General features: G+C 47.2%; 1 protein-coding gene and 1 long non-coding RNA gene across 4 annotated transcripts in view; one reads left to right on the top strand and one right to left on the bottom strand.

Annotated features, from left to right (window-relative positions):
• LOC147004045 (uncharacterized) overlaps positions 1-2,070 on the top strand; it is a 2,622-nt gene extending 552 nt beyond the window's left edge. Inside the window, exon 2 of the long non-coding RNA XR_015047272.1 lies at positions 1-2,070. This exon is cut by the window's left edge and continues 24 nt beyond it. This is a non-coding gene — a long non-coding RNA (uncharacterized LOC147004045).
• The window catches only part of Ttll10 (tubulin tyrosine ligase like 10), a 27,427-nt gene extending 5,103 nt beyond the window's left edge, over positions 1-22,324 (bottom strand). The window contains exons 1-13 of one of the 3 annotated variants that reach the window (XM_029476630.2): positions 22,063-22,324; positions 12,676-12,770; positions 12,509-12,574; positions 10,745-10,875; positions 10,454-10,657; positions 9,707-9,787; positions 9,485-9,623; positions 9,222-9,340; positions 9,019-9,145; positions 7,696-7,781; positions 7,069-7,240; positions 5,979-6,150; positions 5,391-5,531 (exon numbers count right to left, since the gene is read on the bottom strand). In XM_029476630.2, the coding sequence (XP_029332490.2) occupies positions 5,391-5,531; positions 5,979-6,150; positions 7,069-7,240; positions 7,696-7,781; positions 9,019-9,145; positions 9,222-9,340; positions 9,485-9,623; positions 9,707-9,787; positions 10,454-10,657; positions 10,745-10,875; positions 12,509-12,574; positions 12,676-12,677 (1,440 nt within the window). In that variant the 5' untranslated portion in view covers positions 12,678-12,770; positions 22,063-22,324. Of the gene's footprint in view, positions 1-5,390; positions 5,532-5,978; positions 6,151-7,068; positions 7,241-7,695; positions 7,782-9,018; positions 9,146-9,221; positions 9,341-9,484; positions 9,624-9,706; positions 9,788-10,453; positions 10,876-12,508; positions 12,575-12,675; positions 12,771-22,062 lie in introns of all 3 variants that reach the window. The other 2 variants (XM_029476628.2, XM_029476629.2) reach the window with 2 other exon arrangements.
• Positions 22,325-23,819: the final 1,495 nt, after the last annotated feature.

Raw genomic sequence — 23,819 nt, 5'->3', positions numbered from 1 at the left:
AGCAAATGATCTATCTACTGAGAATCTCAGGAAGAAAGGAAGGGAACAGCATTGTAAGAAATGACAGGAAGGTTCCTAAATTTGATCTCTAAATTTAAATTGTGTAATGAAGTCCAAGAAGAATAAATTCTAGACTTGTCATATCATAAAAAAAAACTTTTAAAAGAAGAGAGAGCCTGGAAGATAGCCCAATCTGCAAAGTACATGCTCTACAGGTATAGGACCCGAGTTCAGTCCCCAGAACCCATGTTAGCTCGTGTGATGGTTCTTTATCTGTAATCCTTGTTCAGGGAAGGCAGAGACCTGAGGTTTGCTGTCCTTATCTAATCAGAAAACTTCAAGTCAATGAATATGTCCCTGTCTTTAAAAAAAAAAAAAGATGGGTGACACCTGAGGAACATCTGATGCTGATCTCTGGCCTCCATCATTGTACACATATCCCCCATGCACATGAACACATGCACATACAAAATCATAAAAAGACAAAGAGAATATTAAAATCAGTGAGAGAAGCAATTCATCACATAAAAAGGATACCCAATAAGAGTAATAGTCAATTTCTCCTCAGAAATTATGAGGCCAGAAAGCAATGAATTTACATTTTCAAAGTGCTGAAAGAAAAAACTACAACCAAGAATTCTATCTCCAGAGACTGAAAAAAAAAAAAAAAAAAAAAAAAAAGCTTAGTTAGAAAAGTGCCAGCTGTAAAAACACAGACTGAGCTCAGTCCCCTGAATCAATATAAGAAGTCAGGCATGACAACTGAATGCCTATAACCCTAGTCTTCAGTGGTGGTGGTAAGACAGGCAGATCCCTGAAGCTTATGGTCTAGCCATTTTAGCTTAATTGATGACCTTCAGGTTCAGTAAGAGACACTGTCTTAAAAAATAAAAGTAGAGGGGCTGGTGAGATGGCTGGTTAAGAGCGCCGACTGCTCTTCCAAAGGTCCTGAGTTCAAATCCCAGCGACCACATGGTGGTTGTGAGTCGTAATGAGATCTGACTCCCTCTTCTGGAGTGTCTGAAGACAGCTACAGTGTACTTACACATAATAAATAAATAAATAAATATTTAAAAAAAAATGCCAGGCGTGGTGGCGCACGCCTTTAATCCCAGCACTCGGGAGGCAGAGGCAGGCGGATTTCTGAGTTCGAGGCCAGCCTGGTCTACAAAGTGAGTTCCAGGACAGCCAGGGCTATACAGAGAAACCCTGTCTCAAAAAACCAAATAATAATAATAATTTTAAAAAATTAAAAATAAAAAAATAAAAGTAGAGAGTGCTCAAGGAAGGACACACCTTGACTAGAGGTCTCCATGTAGATGTTGTACATGTACAGATACCACAAAGATACACAAAACACACACACACTGAGTAAAAAGAATTCCTCTGCCCAGTAAATCAAGAATGGAGAAGTTAAAGAGTTAGAGAAATGACTCAAAATGTTAAGAGCACTTGCTATTCTTGCAAAAGGCTACAATTATGTTTCTAGTGTCCACATCAGACAGCCCACAACCTCTTATAACTCCAGTTCCAAGAGATCCAAAGCCTCTTTGAGTACCAAGCACATATATGGTACACACACACACACACACAGCACTCAAACACATAAAAAATTGAAAATCTTTTTTAACAATAGGAAAATTAAGATGTTTCCACATGAGGACAGGTGTGGTGGCACATACCTTTAATTCCAACACTGGAGAGGCAGAGGCAAGCAGATTTTTTTTTAAAGATTTATTTATTTATTATTATATGTAAGTACAGAAGAAGAGGGCGTCAGATCTCATTACGGATGGTTGTGAGCCACAATGTGGTTGCTGGGATTTGAACTCTGGACCTTCAGAAGAGCAGTCGGGTGCTCTTACCCACTGAGCCATCTCACCAGCCCGCAAGCAGATCTTTATGAGTTTGATTGAGATCAGCCTGATCTACATGGTGAGACCCAGTCTCAAAAAACAAAGAGACAGGCCAGCCTGGTCTACAAAGTGAGTTCCAGGACAGCCAGGGTTATACAGAGAAACCCTGTCTCAAAAAACCGAAAAAAAAAAATAAAAATAAATAAAAACCAAAGAGACATTTACACACAAGGAAAAACAAAGTATGCCTGCTCTGTTGTTCCTCCATCAGTAACTTGAACGTATATGAAGAAATAAAATAAAGAGCCCTAGTAAAGACGATTATATAGTTAAATATAAGACAGCATATGAGCTGTCCCAGAGCGGTGGCACATGCCTTTAATCTCAGCACTTGAGAGGCAGAGGCAGGTGGATTTCTGAGTTTTAGACCAGCCTGGTCTACAGAGTAAGTTCCAGGACAGCCAGGGCTATACAGAGAAATCCTGTCTCTGTCTGGAAAAAAATAAACAAAAAAATAAACAAACAAAAAAGATATAAATGGACTATATACATAGATTGTTAAAGAGTAAACAGAAGACTTGACCAAAACCACACATATTTTTCAGGGCTGATAAGGTGGTTAAGTGAATAAAGATGCTTGTTGTGCAAGCTTAGTGACCTGACTTTGATCCTAGAACCCATATTAAGGTACAATAACAATAACAAAACTGACTCTATGAAGTTGTCCTGTGACCTCCACATGTCCACTGTGGCAAAAGCACCCTAGCATATATCTCTCTCTCTCTCTCTCTCTCTCTCTCTCTCTCTCTCTCTCTCTCACACACACACACAGTATTTATTTAAAAGAGACTAACAAGATGACTTATTATGATGTCTTAAGACTCAGTAGTAGTCTTGACTAGCCTGGCACTTTCTATGTAGATGAGGCTGGCCTCAAATTCATGACATCCACCTGCCTCTGCATCCTGAGTGCTAGGATTAAAGGCATATGCCACCACACTCAATGTTAAATACATTTTTACATCCTTTTTGTGGGGTGGGGCACAGAGGGTCACAGCACACATGTAGAGATCAAAGGGCAGCTTTTAGAACTCTCCTTCCACCATATGAATCCTGGAATGAGACTTAGGTTGTTAGGCTTGACATCAGGCACCTTATGAGCTAAGCTACCTTACCAACCCTCATTTTAAATGTTATTGTATGTGTTTACATAATGGGTGTGAGCATAGGCATATATAAGCCATGGTTAGAATATTGAATATTGAGGTCAAAACAACATCCGAGTACAACTCTATGAAATTGTTCTGATCTATACATATCCACTTTCTCTTAAAACAAAAAAAACTAGACCTTCTATTGAATAGTGGATTATATGATCTTTTCAAATGCGTAAGAAGATGTGTGTGCATGTGTGCCTAACTGTGTGGTGTGGTATGTGTGTACAGTGTGTGTGGTATATGCATGTGAGTATGCAGATATGCACATCTGTGCATATACCTCCAGAGAGCACAGCAGGACCGAGGGTGTCTTCTTTTATCACTCTATCAGTGAACTATAACCTCACTCTTTCAGCTAGGCTGGCTAGACAGCAAGCTCTTAGGGTCTACCCATCACCACTCTTCAGTGTTGGGATTACAGGCATGCACAGCCACATCTGACTTTTTATATGGATGCTGGATATTTAAACTCATGCTTGTAAACAGAGAAAGTGTCCTTAATTATAGAGCCATCTCCTCCACCTCATGAGAACAGTTTTAAATTACAGCACATGTTGGGATTAAAAGTTTTCATTAATTTGTTTTTGTGTATAGTCGGTTGGCACCCAAGGCTCTTGCACATACTAGGCGAATGCTCTACTGCTGAGCATAACCCTAGCCCTTAACAATGTTTTCTTTGCACTAGAATCTCATATAGACCAGGATATCTTTGAGTTCTCTGTGTAGATGATGACCCAGAGTTACTGATACTCCTGTCTCTACCTCACAAATGGTAGGATTGCGGGCTTTGTGTTACCCTACCTGCCTCCTGGCTTTCTCTTTCTCAACCTTCTTCTCCTTCTCCTCCCTCCCTCCCTCCCTCCCCTTCTGCCTCACTGCCTCCCTCCCTCCTTCCCTCCCTCCTAACCTCTTCCTCCTCCTCTTTTTTCTTTTTTTCTTTTCTTTTCTTTTCTTTCTTTCTTTCTTTCTTTCTTTCTTTCTTTCTTTCTTTCTTTCTTTCTTTCTTTTTTTGTTTGTTTGTTTGTTTGAGACAGGGTTTCTCTGTGTAGACCAGGCTGGCCTGGAACTCAGAAATCTGCCTGACTCTGCCTCCCAAGTGCTGGGATTAAAAACGTGCGCCACAACCGCCGGGCCCTCTTTTTTTTCTAACTCTTCCTCTTTTTCTTCTCTCTCCTCTCCTCTTCTCCCCCCTGCCCTGGTAGATCTCATCATGCAACTATCATTGGCCTGGAACTATATAGGCAAAACTGGTTTCAAACTTTGAAATCTGCTGGCTTCTGTCTCCCAAATGTTGGGATTGAAAGTGAACAGCAGCATGCCCAACATAGTAAAATGAATTTAAGGAAATACTGTAAGAATCTGTAGATCAAACATATTATATAACCGAGGAGAACTGAAAAAAATCCCTAGGAAAAGCTAACAAGGTAATAGAAAAATCTAAACACAAACAATAGAAAATCTTAGTAGACAGCAATCAAATGAGCTTGAGGCTGGTGGTAAGACACAGTGACAAACCCTTCCACAAAGGGAAGTCCAGGCTGCTTTTATGGAGTGTATATTGTTTCTTTTTTTTTTTTTTTCTCACTGTAACATATACCCAAGAGAATTGTTTCCAAGGAGGAAAGATTTTTGTTTTATAGTTTTAGAGGTTTCCATCTACAGTCTCTCAAACTTGAGTAGGGCAGATTATCATAGGCGTAAGATAGGGTGATACACCCTGCTCAGATTCCAAACCTTTGAGCCAGAATAAACCATTTCTACAAATAATTTGATTATTTTAGATATTTTATATATAAAAGGAATATGATATATTTTTATATCAAAATCAGATAAAATACTAAAGAAAAGCCATAGGTCGATTACTTATATGCACCAAGACAAAAATTCTTAAATACAATAAAATCAAACCTAGAAGTACAGTTGAATTATTATATACTACCATCACCTGGAATTTATCCCAGCAATGTAAGAGTAGTGAAAACTAATCAATGCAATACACTTGAATAGAATGAAAGAAAGATAGCAGATGATCATCTTAATTAGTATAGGAACAGCATTCTACATTACTCAGCATCCTACCCTTAAAAATGCTTAGCAAACTAGGGAGAGAAGGAAATTTGTGAGCCTTCCCCTCACATCAGAAGGAATACAAGGATATCTACTTTTGCCCCTTCAATCTGATATAGAAAATTATACCTGGAAACATCAGGCATGGCCTCAGTCAAACTACACAGGCCTCAGTGATTCTTAAAAGCCATGTGCCTAGCCCAACCCATAGGCAGTATGCACATAAAACAAGACTCAAAGCTAGACTGACCGTGAAGGTGGTGAAGACCCAATCTCTGGGGAGGCCCTTGGTCTTCCTAAATTTGTCATTGATGTATCGGTTGAGGTGCTCCATGCTCCACACAGTGCTCTCTTTCAGCAGCATGTACAGGGGACTCTTCTTCTGCATGAACTACAACACAAGCAGAGCCTAGAGGTTACCCTCCGTAGGTCTCCCTCTAGGAAGGCCTTACCCTAACCTTCTGACTGTCACCAGAGCCTTATTCCCATCTCCCATGAGAATTGCCTATGAGACCCTTGTGCATATATACCTTTATGATTTGAAACTTCCCAGTCAGCCAATCCCCACAGACCCTGAACAAGGAATCCTTGTTCCAGACCTCCCATTAATTAGGCATTTGGTCAGCACATTGATGGAGTTGACTCAAAGGATTTAGGCTCTAAGGTACTTAGGACACCAGAGTATCTGTTTGGGCAAAAGGAAGTAGTGACTAGGCTACTTCCACACCTAGGCAGGCAGTCTATAACTAGGTCCTTCCTCTGTTCCCAAACAATGAGAGTTTTCTCAGAGGTCATCCACACCTTTAGGAAAAGGACTTCTCCTATAAGGGGTTCTTACCTGATTGGTCAAATGACCACTGAGGTCACTGGAATGAGGGTTATACAGGCTGAGGGTGAGGCGGGCATAGCCATGGCCAAAAAAGACCATGTAGGGCATGGCACAGGCAATGAGCATGTAGGAGCGCACATCAAACTTCTTCCCATCTAGCAGCAGCGGGTTCTGGACATATCTAGGGGGTACCACAGGGGCACCTGGGGCTGAGTTGCTTGGCCAGTTGGCCTAGATCTGTCATCCCCACAAGGACTGTTTCCTCATTGCCTCCCACCTGTCCCAGATATGACCACTGGCTGAGCATGGTAAGAGGACTTTGAACTGTTCAAAAGAATTAGGAAGAGGGCATCATAACGAAATCTTTACCCACTGAAAGTGTCTGGTGCAGCTCTTACTAGGAAACTTATGGGAGCAGATTGGGCCCCTGTGGCAGGGAGGGCTGTCTGGAGAAGGAAGGCTGACTTTGGACCTGTGAATGGTGAATGGTTTTGGTGATGGGAGAGGGCATTCCACCTAGGAAACTTCATGTCTTCAAGACTGGAGGTAAGGAGAGCATGCTTGGAAGGGCACTATGGAAGGAGAAAGGGGGAGCCAATGACAGCTGTGGCCAGAGAAAGGGTCCATATTGGTAGATAAGGCTCTATTGGGACCTTTCTAAGTGTGAGCTGAGTTTTCCCTGCTAGTGCCATGTGAAACTGAGGATCTGGGCCCCACTGTAGGCAGATGAGTCATTGGTCAGCTCTGTGTTGCAGATAGGCTGTAGCTGGCTGGCTGGGCTGAAGAACAGGAAAGACAGCTGCATGACAGAGGACAAAGTGACCAAACACTCCCTGGCTACCCCTCCCTGGAGCCTGTGTTTAGGGGAAGTCTTGCCTGTTACCCCAGTTAAATGTGAACACACACACACCCGCCCCTGAACAGGTTATGGGTCTAGATGTGGGCTGCTCCAGGCAGGTTGGTTGGGTATGCTACAGCCTGCTATGGCCTAGGGATGCTCTGCAGCACTACTGACGACTATCACCAGCATCCACAGACAACAGCCAGGCTGGGTTATCCCCACTGAGACTCAAGCCCTTCCTGGCATCCATGCCCACACCTCTGCACCACTCGCGCCTGTGGTGCACGGAAGGGCATCTTGCGGTAGATGGGGTCATCCTCAATGCTCTGGGTCTTGGCCTGCAGGGCAGCAGCCTCCTCCTGGCTCCTGATCAGAAAGATGCCCTTTCCCTGGTTGGAGGCCGTAGGTTTGCAGATCCACATCTGGGTTTCTGCAGGGAGTAACCCCCGAGCCTGTGGCCCTGAGTACTCCTTGCCCCTCCCATCCCTCACCCTGCCCTGGCCCTGACCTTCCCTTTCCTTATCCTTTTCCCTCAGCTCTGACCACACCAAACAGCCAAGCTGGATCCAACCCTGATCCTACCCTGATCTCACTGTCTGATTACCCTGATTACCCAGGTCAGAAGACTATTTTGTCTCCCCTTGATCATACCCATGACCCGCCTATGGCCCTGGCCCCGCCACACTACCTCTAACTAAGGCCACAACCCTTCCTTCTCCCACTCCTCAACACCAGAAACCACTAGGATCCTGAGCCCGGGCTTCACTTTTCCTCTCAAGAACTATTCTACTTTTCCCAGGTCTGGCCCTGTCCCACCCTGCTAGGGTCCAGACCTAATCTTGTCTGACCTTCTAGTGTGCCTGGCCCTACCCAGGGGCTTCTCACCATCAAATAGAGCGAAGAAAGCCTGCCTCTCATCTCTAATGTCCAGCCGATAGGTCTCTGGAAAAAACTCTTCCATTTTCAGGACCCTTGGGAGAGCATGGAAGTAAAAACATGAAGAGGGCTCTCCTTTGTCTCAGACTTGGCCAGTGATCTATCTGGTAGTTTGACCTGTAGGCTAGCTGGAGGGGATGTTTACTGTTGTGTCCTCCAGCCTTCTCAGCTATTTCCTTTGTAAGGCCTTTGCTCATACTATACCCTTGTAGAACATTCTTTTATGAGTCTCATATTTTCAGACTCTCTGCAGCAGCCAACCTTCTGGCTACCAAATTCACAGTGATTCCTCTGTCCCATCTCCCTGCTTTCTCTCTCCCTATTGTCCTCTTCTATGTCGGTTGGTTTCCAGTGCCAAGACAGTGCCTCCCAGCATCTATTTCTGTGGGCCAAGGCACCGTCTCCAAATCTGCATCCCAAAGGGACATAAATCCTGGTCTGAGTACCTATCTCTGGCACGTTTGGAGGTGTGGATGGGATGTGCAGATGAAAGTACAGATGGGCATAGAGGTAGGTGGTCAGATGGATGTCTTAGAAAAACGGCTCTGGCTGGGCAGTGGTGGCGCACACCTTTAATCCCAGCACTTAGGAGGCAGAGGCAGGCAAATTTCTGAGTTCGAGGCAAGCCTGGTCTACAGAGTGAGTTCCAGGACAGCCAGGGCTGTACAGAGAAAAAAAAAAAAGAAAAAAGAAAAAAGAAAAAAGAAAAATGGCTTTGAGTTGCTGGCACAAGTTAGTGGGAAGTGGACAGCTGGACATGCAGATGTCAATATGGTGTTATGGATGTCCATGATCAAAAAGCTACCTCAAGGGGCAGATAAGAAGTTGGTTGGATGAGTAGATAGATCTAGCAAGTAATGAGTGAACCAGAATGGTTCAGCTTGGCTAAATGGTGGAGAAAATCGGGTGACTAAGAAAGAACAAAATGATGTCCAAATGGCAAGGAGCCATGGATGACGCCTGGGGGAGACTCTGGGGGGAACGACTACTGGGGGATATTCCATGTGTGGCTGTTGTGAGCACAGAGTATAGATCTCCGCATAGGGAATCATGGCCATGGGCTCCCATAGAGGCAGAGTGGAAGATCAGTGGGAAGAAAAGTGGAATATGTGAAGAGTGCTCAGGACTAGTGATTGACCCATATCTTGGGTAGGATACTGAATGCTGAGGATCTGCAGAGGGAGTGGTGAGTTTATGGAGTGGGGAAATGGTCCCAAGAGACAGATGGAGGTAGAAGTGGGTGTGCCTCTGGGGCTGGCAGAGTGGGCTCACTTGGTTTGGGTACTGGGCAGCATCCTGGCTTTGCTCAAAGTGCGTGCGTGCTCCCGCAGAGCACTGAGCAACCCGATCTTGGTCGTAAGCAGCTTGTTGTTGGGGAGTTGGAACAGCAACTGCTGGCCTGGTGAGACAAATAGGGATCTGTGGGTGGCACCTTAAGGCTGTGCCAATCCCCTACCCTCAGGGATGTCTCCTACCTTCCCGAAAGCTGCAGTAGTTGTCCCTGCACTTGATTTCACACCACTTTAGCTTGTAGTCCTCACAGTGGCTGTCCTGAATGCGTTGCCAGCCCTTGCTCTCACAGTAGTTGCTGATTCTGCAGGGTAGAAGGCAGCAGTAACTGGGGGGACTTAGGGTTCCCTGGAGAAGGCATGGCAGGAATGGCTGCCTATAGCAATATCTTGGGCCAGATCCAAGACAGGGGTGAGAATACAGATCAGGTTGCCCAAACTCTACTCACATTGATGCTCCGTTGGTGCCTCCGATGTAGAAGAAAGGGCCCTGACCGGGACTGGGCTGCTTGTCTCCTTCCATCAGGAGGACTTCCCCGTCCAGGGAAGTCACTGGGAGTCTGGCAGCTTCTTCTTCCTCCAGGTCGTCTGTGGATAGGTGGGTACTGAGCCTGGGTTTCTGGCTCAGTAAGGTTTTTCCTGCCCCTCTTCCTTTCTGTCAGAAGCCCCACCTGCATCTTGGTCCAGCTGACTTAGCTCAGGCCGGAGCCCTTCCTCGACGCTGCTCCCCATCCGTTTCTCATGGGTCCAGCCTGAAGACCAGTGGTGTCAGATGGGGAATGGGCAGGTACCCATTCAATCTGTCTGAGCTCAGCCAATGCCAGAAGCTGCTGGGAACTAACCCAGACCCCCTGGACCCAGCCCAATTTCTTCAGCCCAATACAGACCTGACTAGGAGGCCTGAGGGTCATTACACCCAAGAAAGGAGACATTACCAGCCATGGACTCAGGCAGAGTCCATGTAGTGTGGAGATTACATTGGGAGTAAAGAGGGTGGCCCCGTCTCCACCCTCCTTACCAGTAGGAAAGGCTCCATGCAGGGAGTGGGCTAGAGTGTGAGACAGGAGTCCATACAAACATGATTTGGGGATGTCTCCAGAGGGCAGGGGTCACAATGTCTATGATGACATCATGAGTGACTCAAGAGTCTATGGTCAACCAGGAGAGATGAGAAACTTGCACTAAATGGGGTTGGGGTAGTGAGTGCCCACTGTGATGGTACGGACAGGTAAAGCTTGCAGATTCTTGAGCATAGTGTCCCTAGTATGTGGACCTTTGTTAGCTTCTTTCAGGGACTGCTTGGTTGGCTGGCTGGGCATGGTCTAGTGTGAGCCTAACCTCTTCCCTCTGAGATGCTGTCCCTGGAGGCCCTGACTTGAGGGCATGTGTAACCAGTCCCAGGGCCCCTCTGCATTCACCTGGCACCTCAGTGTGGCATGGATGGATCCTGGACCGTTTGGATCTCTTGGAGCTGACACGGGTTCGAGGGGGCTGACCCCGGCAGTGGATGAATCTTGGACGGTTTCGTGTTGCAGGCATAAGGGCACCAGGGCGAGGAACCCTTGAGGCAGATGTAGTCCCTATACCCCTTCGGGGTCTTCGAGCAGCCCGATGTCCCAGCCCTTGAATGGGACAGACAGCTGCACCCACTTTGCTTGGGGAAGGAAGCCTCCCCATATCCTGGGCTGTGGCTTCAGCTTGTGCCTCACTTCCATCTCTGTGACGGCCATGAGGCCTTCTGGCCTGTGGGTGTAGAGCCATCTTTGCATCCCGTCTCTGCCTAGTGAGTTTTCTTCGGCCAAGACTGTCCTGGCCTCGATGAGTGTGGCCTCTGTGTCTGCTGCAAAGAGGTTGCCCATCAGTCTTGTTGCTGGTAGAGTGCACATCTGCAGACTTGAAGGTCAAAGAAGCTCCAAGCCCCAAACAAAGGTCCTATCGGTTTATGGCTACCCAAGCGCTCAGCCCAGGTCCTACTAGCACAACCTGTCTATAGCTACCATCAACTCTTCTTCCCCCAGAACCCCTGCCCCAGATGTTGTCCCTTTTAAATTAATTCCTAGACAAAAGTTTGTGCCTCCCATCACATCAAGTAAATAAACCCAGTTTGTTGGGTAGGGGTGAATGAAGAGATAGCACATAGAACTCTGTGACTGGGAAGGAAAAGACAAGCTAAGGCCTTTGGATAGGAACAGGTCAGCTTTAAGGAGGAAGACAGGTCTGTGGATAGACTGACTGACAACAAAGAAAGGCCAAATATAGGCATTATGTCTATCAATTCTACCCCTACTGAATCAACAGGAGAAGAAAAAAAATCCAAAAAGTTCTGTAGGATGGAGAGAAATCCTGGAACGAGAAACTCATACCTCTCTAGAGGACAGGCTGCAAATATGGAAGAATCCAGGAGTGCCTGGAGATCCCTTCCCAACCGAGAAAAGAAAAGCTCCCAGGAAAAGGCTGAGATAGGAGCTTTAGAACTGGGCAGGAGTGTAGGTGTGGGTGTGTGATTCTGCAATCACTTTCTTAGCTTCGTATTCTTGTTATTTTAACATTGAATTCAGCTATGAATTATTTTTTGTCATCTATATTTACTAAAGCTAAGCTAGGTGTGGTAACTCAAGCTTGTAATCCCAGCACCTGGGAGGCAGAAAACAGGAGATTGCCAAAAGCTTGAGGCTAGCCTAGGCTACATAGAGAGAGACCCTGTGAAACAAAAAAAATAGCAAGTGCTCAAGATATAGCTCAGCTGATACAGTGCTGCATAGCATATATAAGATCTGATCCCCTGTACCAGGAATGGCATTGCACACTTAGAATCCCACTACTTGAGGAGGATCAGAAGTTCAAGATAGTCTTTGACTATATAAATTGGTGACCAGCCTGAGCTACACTACATGAAACCTTCCCTCAAAAATTAAAAAACAGGGCTGGTGAGATGGCTCAGTGGGTAAGAGCACCCGACTGCTCTTCCGAAGGTCCAGAGTTCAAATCCCAGCAACCACATGGTGGCTCACAACCATCCACAACGAGATCTGGCGCCCTCTTCTGGAGTGTCTGAAGACAGCTACAGTGTACTTATATATAATAAATCTTTAAAAAAAAAATTAAAAAACAAAACCAAGGAAAACCCACAAAAATAACAAAAACTTCATAGAAAACCTAATGAGTGAGTAGGGATCTATCTACCCAAGAGAGGAAGGACTGGGATACAGCATCTAAACTGGGAAGCTGCCCGCTACTGCCCTTATCTAGGAAGCACATTTCAGGGCCTCTCTGAGGAGGAGACCCAGGATCCAGAAAGGAAGTTTTACACTAAAAGTTTCAGTTACAGTTTCAGGAAGCAAGTTGTCTAATACTGAAGCAAATGGTGTGGTCATGAATCTTGTGATATTACATAAAAGTTAAGGGAAAGCTCAAGGTGAGGAGCCAGACTGAAGCCTGAAGTCTTTATAATAAATTTAAAATAAACATTTTACCTGATCAGATAAAAAGACCGGCAGGAAATCACACCCCGGTACAATGGGCAGGAGATGCGTTTAAACCTGAAGAAGATGGCCAAGAAAATGACCATGTCAGTGTTCTGCTGAAGTTTTCTCTAGACACACACACGTTTGGCAACACAGGGCTCTGAGAAGGTGCTGACATTTTTTGAAGGGCTGGTGCCTCCCAAGCTGCGCTCACTGTCTGGGGATGCGTTCTCTGTGGATCTCAGGAGGTGGCCCTTCTGAGAGGTCAGTTCTGGGGGAGACAGACATGGCTCTAGGCAAAGAACTCCTTCTAAGGGATCCCAGCCCTCCCCAGAACTTGAGTTGCCCACATAGACCAGTCCCACCCCACAAGACACGCCTTTGTTGGCTGAGACACTTGGGTTTGGAGAGTGTGGCCTTGGCAGAGGCCTGAGCTCAGCCAAGCTGCCCAGTCTCTGCCCAGTCCTCTCTCCTGTTTATCTACTTCTGGAAAGAGTCAAAAATGAGGCACAGGAGGTCAAGGACTCAGCCTCAGTCCTAGTCAGGACCCTCAGCTTGTAACCACCTAGTCTCTCTTACCTGCTCTGCAAGGTCTTAGGAACCCTCTGCTGGGATACAACAGTGGTGACCTGGCAACTGTCTCCACGCAACTATTACTAGGGAACTATGATTCAGCAGCTGCCCAAAGGTAAACAAGAGTTTTAGGTGGATGGTGAAAGGGACCATTATATGAGTTGAGGGGCAGCCTTACAGAAGTTGGTCAAAGCATGAGGTGGAGAATGGGTCAAATTGATCTGAAGAGGCTGGGGGGATGCTGTTCCTGAGTAAGGGTCTTGTATACACACACACACCCCCACTGAATCTGGGGCATAGCCCCACATCTTCCATCCTCCCATGAATTCATATATATATATATATATATATATATATATATAAAATTTTTAAAAGATTTATTTATCTTAGATATGTGAGTATACTGTAGCTATCTTCAGACACACCAGATGAGGATATCAAATCCTGTTACAGATGGTTTTGAGCCACCATGTAGTTGCTGGGAATTGAACTCAGGACCTCTGGAACAGTAGTCAGTGCTCTTAACCACTGAGCCATCTCTCCAGGTCCCCTTCTTCCCATAAATTCTTCCAAGATGATTTTGAGTATTCACAGGGACTCCTTAATCCAGACCTAAAGAACTAGGATCTAACACCAAGCATGACTCAAAGTGACTTTGATGCCAGTTTGTAGTTCCCTGCTGGGGTCCTTGGGATCTGGTGTGACTCCTGCTTTTGACCCCAAGTTTTCAGCCATATGGATCCACATTCCTGTCATCTTTTAGAGCCTTGCAAGGATCACAATAACTTGACAGGGGCTACATGGTGCTTCCAAAAACCAGGACCATATCCTGGAGTCCATGACCGTGCCTTTTTTAAAATAGAGATCTGTACAGATGTCAGTGAGTTAGAATTTTGGGTGCAGTCATCTTGTATCAACCAGGTGTACTCTAAACCCAGTGACTGGTGACCTCTTTAGGGGGAAGCAGAGATAAGGGTATGTGACTGTAAGCCACAGGACCTGTGAACTAAGAGGAGGAAGACACTTGAGGACTCCCCCTAGGGCCTTCTTGAGGTCCTAGGGGCATATCTTGGAAATTCTGGAAAACAACTGTTGTCTTTGGCTACCCTGTAAATCTCCTCACCTTCAGGTTCTTTTGTGGTTCTGCCCATGTTAAGGGGCTCTAGCATCCCCTTAGAGGCTGGGCATGACAAGTCACTCACGTGGCCTTCCCTAGTCTAAGCTGACAGTGTGGGAGCTTGTGCTTGGCAGGTCTGAAGGAGCACCATTTCTCAGCAATGCCCAGAGTCCTATGGGGATAGGAGTGCCCCATTGGCTGTCATTCTCTACTTGTGAGATCTGCCCTTCTTATGCTGTGCTGGGGGTAAGGTCTTTGTGGTCAGTCCAGTGCTGGATCAAGAGACCTCTCTGCTCTAGACTAATAGTACAGTGGGACTGCAGGTGGGCTGGGGCACATTGCACTTCTACTAAACCCTGGACTGAGTTATTGGGGCTGAAAGCCTCCAGGCTGGACAGGTAGCACACCCAACCCTGGAGAGGCTTTGGACAAGTAGCCAGCTGTCTCTGATCCTGGCTATGAAGGATATTTTCAATGCACACTCCAGGAGCTGGGGATGTAGCTCAGGGGTGGAGTGATTGCTTTTACATTCATAACACCCTGCACAAGACACCCAATTCTCACTCCAAGGCTGACTCTTGGCTGAGACAGGAGCCCCCATTTTCATGGATCACTTGTCCTTGGTATGTTCTAGAGTACATATTGCATACCAGAGCTAGTTTGTGTAGTGACTGGCTGGGTACAATGAGCCCCATGTCTCTCTTCTATCTGGTGGGAGCACAGATCACTGGAATCCCCGTGTCTTCCGCTTGATCCTTTGCAAGGCTGCTTGTTAATGTTTTGTACCGTGAAAATGATGTGATCAACGTAAAATTTCAGAAATCACACAATTTATTGCCTTACAAAGATTTTTTTTGCCTGCATTTTATTTACAATGCTTGAAGAGATGACAGAAAGGGGACCACCTATTATAGAGTGCACGATGGGCAGACAAGTCCCTCAGCCACATAGAACTTGGAGCACAGCAGGTTTCTGTGGGAGGTGAAGTCCAGTCTCCCTATAATGGTTCTTTGGAGGGAATGGCCTGTCCAGGACTAAGAAATCTGTCAGGGCATGTTGGGTTCCTTCAAGAGGGCAGTGGATGAAGTAGGGTTTGGCTCTGCTGGACTCAGGCTGTATTGGCCAACTTGAGGTTTGCAGAAGTCTAGGTACTGAAGTCAGCAGCTTGTATATGAGGTCTAAGAAGTTCACTTCTAGTTCTTACCACAGCAACACTCAAACTCCTCATATAGCAAATGATGTAGGCATTGGGAATCATTCTAGAGCAACCGTTTTAGAAACAGCCTTTTGAAAATTCTCAGGGACATGGGGGGTGGGGTGGGGTGGGATCTTTAAGATTGGGCTATTCAGCATCCAGAGTTAGACTGAAAGATGACTCTCTGATCCTAAGAGCCAGAGATGGGATGCATAGAAAGAACTCATGAGCAGGCTGACAATGCAGAGCTGTGCAGCCTTCTGCATATTCCTGGGTATGAGTCACTATCACCTGGTCTGGCACCTTGGCAGTACCCCTGTCCCTGAAACCCATATACCTATTTTGCACTCTGGGTTTGGGCACAGTGGTTAGACTTGCTTTTACGCTCCTTGGTTCCATGACCTGAGAATTTTGGAGAGGAGACAAAGGACCGAGGTTTTAGATCTCCTCTTGTCCCATACCAGTGTTGATAGCATAGGGGCTACAGAATCTGCAGGGGACAGCTGACTGACTACAAATTGAAGTCCCTCTGTGTGGAGCCCAGTGGGCTATGGGGGGCAATAGGACTGTGACAGCCCCACTGACTATTCCTGAAAAGGATGGATACGGAGGCCTCAATCTGCTGTGGCTATAACAGAAAGCTATTACAGGGTCAGAGGAAGGCAGTCAGGCTCAGGGGGGCCTGTAGATTTAAACTGTGGTCTGTTTGCATAGAGGGCTTGATGACCCCAGCTCTGGACAGTTGTAACAGATGAATTAAGGTCTTGTCTCTACCCAGTGTCCATGAGGTGGTGAGGATGTCGTCTCCAGCGGTGATAAGGCCGTGGATGGACGGCATTACCAGACAGTATTAGACAGATGCATCCAGATCTAACCATGTCTGGTAAGACATCCATCAGCAGGCAGTGCATTGTACAAGGGCCTCCCCATCTGGGCAGTTTGCTTTGATACCTGTAGAGGGAAGGCCAGGGTTGGCTTCCTGCCTGCTCTGGCCCAAGGGCCATTCTTGGGGTTCACCCTTCCAGGACCTGGGACTACTCTGAGGACTTTCTTACCAGGCCCCAGCTCAGTTGCCTGTTCCTCAAGTGTGGAAGTCTGTGGGTGCAACAGGAGAGTCATCTGCTCACCTCTTATTTGGCAAATGCTCGTCATAGCACCTCTTTGGTTTTCTGAATGGCTGTCAGCTTAATGAGTAACATTAAAGCCAGGAACAGACTCCTTCCCCAGGAAGAGCCATCTAGGCTGATGCTGGGTGGGGCTCCCTGACCCTGTACTCTGGCTCCAAGTAAAGAAAGATAAGAAGTAATCTTGAATTCTGGTTTGGGGCAAAGTTCCTATTCTGGACAGCCATTGGGAAGGAATGGAGATTCCTTGTTCTTAATTAGGAAACAGCTGATGACATCACAATTCTGTGTACCAGGCTCAGGTCCCCGAACCCACCCATGCCCATTGGTCCCATAGGCACTGATAGTCCTTATGCTAACACTGCTATCCATCATGTCTCCTTACCTAGCTCAGCATCCTCACGAACCCTCACAGTCTCCCTAAGAATCAATGAACCCCCAAATCTAGCCAGCAGAGGAGTTGGCAAAGGTGGGCATTGCTGCTCTGAGAATGAGTGACAATCCACTTCTACCCCAGTACCCCTGGCATGGTGAAACCATCCCTTGCCCCAGCATGAAGTAATAGACAAGGGTTCCCACCTTGGACAAAGTCCAGCCCCCACTGACTGCTGAGCTGTAGAGCTGAGACAGGCCCTCTGCAAGTCCAGCACACAGCCTTGGCCTAACTGGAGTCCAGGAGGACAAGTGTGTATCATCAGCCTGTCTTCGGCGAATGGTGGGTCACCTTTGAACATCGTTACCAGACAGTGTTAGAGTCAAGCCAAGAAATCCAGCACTGTCCGGTAAGATGCCCACAGAGGCCCAGGTATGCTTTGGCAGGAAGACACAGGTGGTTTCCACCCTCAGGGAGGCCCAGTGGAAACCTGATGCCATGAACAGCCAGAGACTGTATATGCATCGCAATAAGCCAGCAGAGATGTTGACCCTAACTCATACTGTCTGCTTTGTCCAAAGCAAGGGGACTGTGACACATTGGCTCAGTGTGCATGTTTGAGGTGCTGTTGGTCAATAGGTCGGTGCTCACTTGATGCAGGAAGGTACGGTATCCCAGGCTTGAGTAGCCCCACTAGGGGGTCAGTCAGTACACAGCTCCTAGATCTGGGTGAGGCCGTTTTTGGCATGAGGCCCTCTGAGCCCAGGCTGAGACTTAGCCCTTTAGAGCCTTTGTTGCAGTTCCACCCAGCTTACACCTGCTAGGTGTGGTGGCAGCACCTGTCTGGGTATTGTGTGCAGAACCCAGGCATTTGACTGTTCTAATTCCCAGGGCATTGGGAGGGGGGCGCCCCCAGGGCAATGGGAGAAGCCCCTTACCCCAGGTTATAGAGTGGCCCTCAGAGGTGCCTGGTTTGGGGGAACTTTCCCTAAAGCCTCCCACCACCCATATCGCCAAGGTTAACTCTTTGCCCCATAGCCCTACCTTGGATAAGGTAGGTGAGGTGTGGACTAGAGCCCCTGGAGGCTGGGATCAGGAGGCGGCTCCATTGCTGCATGCAGGGCTCCGCCGTCATCATTACCAGGCAGTATTAGAGATCAGACACTATCCAATGCTGCCCAGTAAGATGGCCACGGCTGCCCAAGTTGGATATGGAGGCCGCCTAGTAGGGAGTTGAAGATGACTAGATTCCATGGGCAGGGCCCAGATGCCTAAGTGTCCTAATCCCCAGAGCATTGCAGAAGGAGGGCACCCCTTCAGGAGAACAGCAGAAAGCCCTTCATTCTCATCTCCAAAGATAGGTAGTGGAGAGCTCAACAGCTTGAAGTAAGATCAAGTTCTCTTTTGGAAATTAGATAGAAAATAATTAGGATTGGGGTCTTATAGGCCCTGAAGCCTCTTATTGCCTCTCTGAGGCCCATTGGAAGGACTTAGCACCCATGGCCATAGATAAGCTCCCCTGCCCAGCCAAACCTGGCCTGCAGTGGACTAGCTTGGGGCCCAGGTGAGAACTTTGAAGGGTCAAATAGTCCTTCCCAGAGGCTGACAGCTCCAAAGAGCTGGGAGGCAGGCTATGTAGAGTTCCATGTGACCAATGGCCAGGTCAGGATCAGGTCATAGATAGGCCCTCCATCTGAGTATATCCACTACAGAATAGCCTAGACAACAGGTCCAGTCCCATTAGGGTACACAGTGTACTTAAGGTTGATGAGGTTCACTCAATGGGCCTCTGTCTCCAGGATACTGTTCAAGTCTACTTTCCTGCCCAGCCCCTTCTTGCCTTTTTCAGGGCCCAAGAAGGATACTGGGATGAGGGACCAGTAGTGGGATTTATTGTCTGATGATTTGGGATCCAACACTTCAAGCATATGGGAAAAGCAGCCCCCAGTATAAGTACAATAATCACATACCCATAGACAGATCCTTTTGTTGCTAAGGACATAGCCTGTAGTCTCCCACACAGAGCCAAGAAACTAAGCACCTGTCCCAAGGATACTTGGGACCGAAAGAGACTCAATCTGTGCCTCTCCTTATCCCAACTCCGTCTTTACAGAAGTATTTCTTCTCATGTTTTTCTGATATCTTCTATCACAGACACAATACAGGTGGCTCAAGCCCGGTACTGATTTCCTCGGATCACAACAAAGGTGTCACTGCCTCCAGGCAGCTGCTAGTTCTCCAGCCTCTCTCCTGAAAACCAACATTCCTGAGGACCTGACCTGAGCACAGGCTGAGCAGATGGGGATGGACACTCTATAGGAGCCTAAGGTTTTAGAAACTGTCCTAACTCTTCGTCTATCTCCTACAAGGTTCCCAGTGCTCTCAAACACCCGGCAGATACACTTCCCTCTCCCTGAACTTTTTTAGTTCTATCCTATCAGATCCATAAAATCAGTGCTTCAAAAGAACTTTCTCCTCTCTCTCTCTCTCTCTCTCTCTCTCTCTCTCTCTCTCTCTCTCTGAGCTTTGGCAAACTAAGGATTCTATTTGAGAACTAAGTGGACTAAGTGGAATTTCAGTTATCCTTGTGGCTTCAGAGCCACAAAGAGTGTGGGAGCTGGATGAGGGTAAGCACCAAGGATGTTGCCTTTCCCCTTCTGGTTGTGTCAAAGAAACAGGGAAGACAAAATGGTATCCAATGATGAGCCTGATCCCTGCATCCTTGACTACTCAGGGTGAGCACTTCTTAGGGAACATGGGAGGCTAGGGGACCCTGCCAAGTACAAAGCTGGCCAGGGCATAAGACAAAAGGTCAGATCACCCTCTGCATACTGAATCATGTTCTTGCCTAGCAGGCTAAGATATACAGGGGCAGGTGCTCAGACATCAGTGTATGTATGTGTGTGTGTGTGTGTGTGTGTGTGTGTGTGTGTAGGACAACCTTCAAAATGCAGATTCTGTAAGTCCTCCAGCAAAATTTAAAAGCTGAACAGATTCTAAAAGTCATGAGTTGGGACTGGGTGTCTTGGTGTCCAAGCACTGTTGAGTATGGGAGAGACACTGCTTTATTCAGCACAGGGGGAAGGGAGAGACAAAAACATGACAGAATTACAGCCATAGGTCAAGAAATGAAAAGCAAAAACAGAGGTTCTATTTGGAGCCTATGTGGTGCCCATCTGGTCAGTTGTATCTGAAAATGAGGTTCAGGTCATGATCCCCACAGCTAATTATCAGCATCTACTAGGCTTAGTTTAGGAAAATTAAGGAATGGATCCAGAAGCCAAGTGCCCCCAAGGCTCCTCTGCAGCAAACACCCTCCCCCTTTCCAGAGTACCTTGATCCTAACCCTAACCCTGCAAGGACAGAGAAAGTTGGGAATTTGTGGCAGAGGAATGCATTCCCAGTGTGAAAAAGTGAGTTGCTGGTTAACTTGCCCAACGGGCCTTAATCAATGGTGAGGCCAGAGAACAAAGCTCTGAAATTCAACCTCTCCTACAGCAGATCAGCCAAACTTAGATGCCAGCGGCTGTGGGAGGGGTAGGGGTGGGGGCAGGAAAGACTTGTCTTGTCTACACTCAGGCTACCTCTTAGTGGCTGTTGGAACTACGTGTCTTCAAGGCAAAGCCGCCATTTCATCCACACAGTCGTCAGCATTGTCCCTTAGCCCTTCGGTTATATAGCTCACCCTCCAGGTCCACTGCACCCCTGAGTACCAGCCTCCTGCAACTGGGGAACTTCCTTAGGCCATTTTACACACTAAGAACATCCTGGCGAATTGATTTTGCAAATAAAGTATTTGCAAATTACCAAGATGCCTGAAAATTAACAATGGACTATATCCATATTTTATGGCTCATTTGCATTTTCATAAATGCAAAACATTTTGCTTGATTCAACAATCTACCGATTGGTCCAACATTTTTATCTAGGTTACCAGAAAAACAAAACAAAGCTGAACTACTTTTCCGGATGCTCAGCCTAGAAAGGGCTTAAAGTAGTCACCACATATTAATCAAAACACTGCACTCTTACATCCTATGGATTTTGTTCAAGAACAATGAAACAACATACTCTATATTATGCCTAAAGAAAACTAGGCAACTTTTTCTTCAACATTATCAGCTCCTAAGTTTAAACTCAGAGAGTTTGGCCATCTGGGTACAAACTCAGAGCTGAGCATGCCTAGACGCCATAGCACAGTCTAGATGTTCCTCCAACCAGACATTTATATAGCTGGCTATTCATGGCTGCTGTGCTATTTAGCATGTAAGGGAGAAAAAAAAAATCTTTTAAATGGACCTGATCTGGAGTAATGGTTTGAGGAACCTGTTTTGTCTTCCCCAGTGTGGTCCTGGCTTTGTTAACACCTCAGAAATGAACAGTGAGAAAAAGCCAGCGTGCAAGACTGACCAATTCTGATTTCACCATTGTCACCAATCTAAAGGTCTCAGGCAGCCTCCAACCACAGGTCCTCTGGGTCATGGCTGCTGACAAAAGCAAGCCCTTCCCAGCACAGAAACCAACAGAGACGAGGTCTTCATGCCCAACAGCCGCACCCTTCCCTGCACCCACCTCTGAGGCGGCAGCCTACCGTGGTGGAAAAAGTATCAGGAACAGCAGTGGCTGCTTTAAGAAAGAACTTTCCAGAAGGCTGTATTTCCGGGAATGGCAGGAGTCTGTTTTCTGCGCTCCAGGTGCTTGAACCCACCTGGTCTAAAGATGCCTCCTGTGGACTCCTGGAGGCTCCCAAGCCTAGCCCAAGATGGCTCCACATCTGAATCCCAGCTGTAGCACAGTTGAAGGAGCCGCTTTCTTCTTTGGAAAGGAAGACCTGCTCTACCCTGCTCTGCTTCCCCCAATACACAGTTCACTAGACAGAGGGTGATCTGCAGTCCCAAGTCTGTCACCACCATTCGCCCTACTCCATGTCAAACTCCTAGGGGCCCTCCAGCCTCTCCCTACAGAGTGGTATTCTAAGGCCTGTCTGGCCTCCCTCCTGCCTGCCCCTACCTGCCCAAACAGGTTCCTGACAGGATCCTCCACTGCTGTGCAGATCTACAAGTTGCTCCACCCCCAGTATCGAGGCAGCACTGTGCCTGTGTCTAGAACCCAGTAGGTGGGGTGTAAATTAACGTTTGCAAAGGATATAGAGAGGCTTGGGTATCCATCACCCCCATATACCTGTCAGCAGTGGTGGATAGGGCTAGACGACCAGCTTTGGCATCAACCCAAACTTTCCCTCAGCCAGGATTCAGACTCAGGCGTTGTAGCTGGGGCGTCACAGGAAAGAATGACTGTCTCCCCTCCAGGTGAATCTCAAACACAAAAAAAACTAAGGTGCACAGTGAACTGGCACAGGTCGACAACTCGGGGACAATGAGGAGGAAAGAAACTGCTCTCAGCCAGGAAGGGGGAAGGACAGTGTGGCCTGGGCTCGCCTTACATGTAGCTACTCACCCCGCCCAATGCAGGTGTCTGTTGCCTGCCAGCCAATCTCTGCTCCTGGCCCCCAAACAGGTGTGTCCCCCGGGGCTCTGATAGGCTAAGAGGGAGGTAGCTCTGGTGACGCAGGCAAGGGGGCGGGAGGCCCACACATTCCTGCCCCCACCTTGCCCGCCAAGCCCAGGTTGAACAAAAACCAGGGTAGGGAGGCCCCTGTGGGACATGGTGCATGGGCAGCTAATCACCTAGGCCCAGGCTACGGGAGCAGCTGTAGGCAGCAGCTCCTTTCCAGATCCAGGAGCACAGCAGGCTGTCTTAGAAGGGGAAAGGTGGGGTCGTATATTGTATATATGCACCAGACCTCTCAGGCCCCAGCCCACAACTGTGGCTACTGCCTCTGACTGGATACTCCTGATCAGAGCTTGAAGAAACTGCATTCTCCTAGCCCCCCCTCAATAAGCAGATTTCCTTAGAACTCCACAGACACAAATACTGAGGTCATAGGTGTTACTAGAGCCTTCTTTGAAGTAGGACTAGCCTGGCACAAAGAAAGCTTACTACAGCCCTAAGAACCCTAATTTGGATAGGACATTGACTATAGAGTTCTTAGTATAAAGCAAGGCATAATGGTGTTCGCCTTTAACCTCAGCACTCCAGGTGGATCCCTGGGTTCAAGACCAGCCTGATCTACAAAGCAAGTTTCAGGAGCTAGGGCTACACAGGAAATTCTGTCTAAAACAAACAAACAAAGAAACAAAAAACAACAAAACAACAACAACAAAAACCAATAACAATCAGACTAGTGGTGCAAGGTTTCTTGTTAGGCCTTGGAAGGACGTATGGTCTCTGGTTCTGGGGCTGAGAGGTTATGGCCTTAGGGTAGTCTAGGGGTGAAACCATTGAGACCCTTTCTAAGTGTTCCCCATGACTCTACCAGACATGTTTGTTTCTTAGGCTCCCAGGGGAAGGACCTATAATGAAACGACAAACGACCCCAGCAATTAGCCAAACCAGCAGAAAGATCCCAGGAGGCCCAGCTATTTTCCATAACGAACTCAACAGCTCTGCTGGAAACTCCTAATTATGAAAGACCTGTCTCTTGAGCCCTAACACTCGGTATCCCTCTATGCCTAGGAGTAGAGGGAGCATTGAAAGGCCTGCTGGCTCTGTCCTGTGTACAACCTTCAGGTGCAAACTTTCTTCCAGGGATAATGTGGCCCGGGAAGGTAGCCTAAATCAGGTAGTAGTTGCCAGCACCAAATGTTGGGAGTTAGGGCATTGCCTTTCAGCTGACTAGACTAGTCACACGAAGGATTCTCAGTCTACTGCCTGCCCTAGACACTCTAGTTCAAGCCTCACTTGAGCTCAGCCTCCCTGAACCAAAGGGTTATGCTGGGGGTAAGGGGTGTCACAGCCTGGTCTACATTCCTCTCCCATCCTAGAAAAGCTGTCCATACAGCATAGGTGAACTTTGACTTCTTGAAACCCACATCTTC

Source organism: Mus caroli, unplaced genomic scaffold, assembly GCF_978045245.1.
Source record: "Mus caroli unplaced genomic scaffold, Mus_caroli_1 scaffold_6, whole genome shotgun sequence".
Classification (NCBI taxonomy): domain Eukaryota; kingdom Metazoa; phylum Chordata; class Mammalia; order Rodentia; family Muridae; genus Mus; species Mus caroli.
The sequence above is the reverse complement of the archived record's forward strand: the minus strand, read 5'-3'. Positions and strand labels throughout refer to the sequence as shown.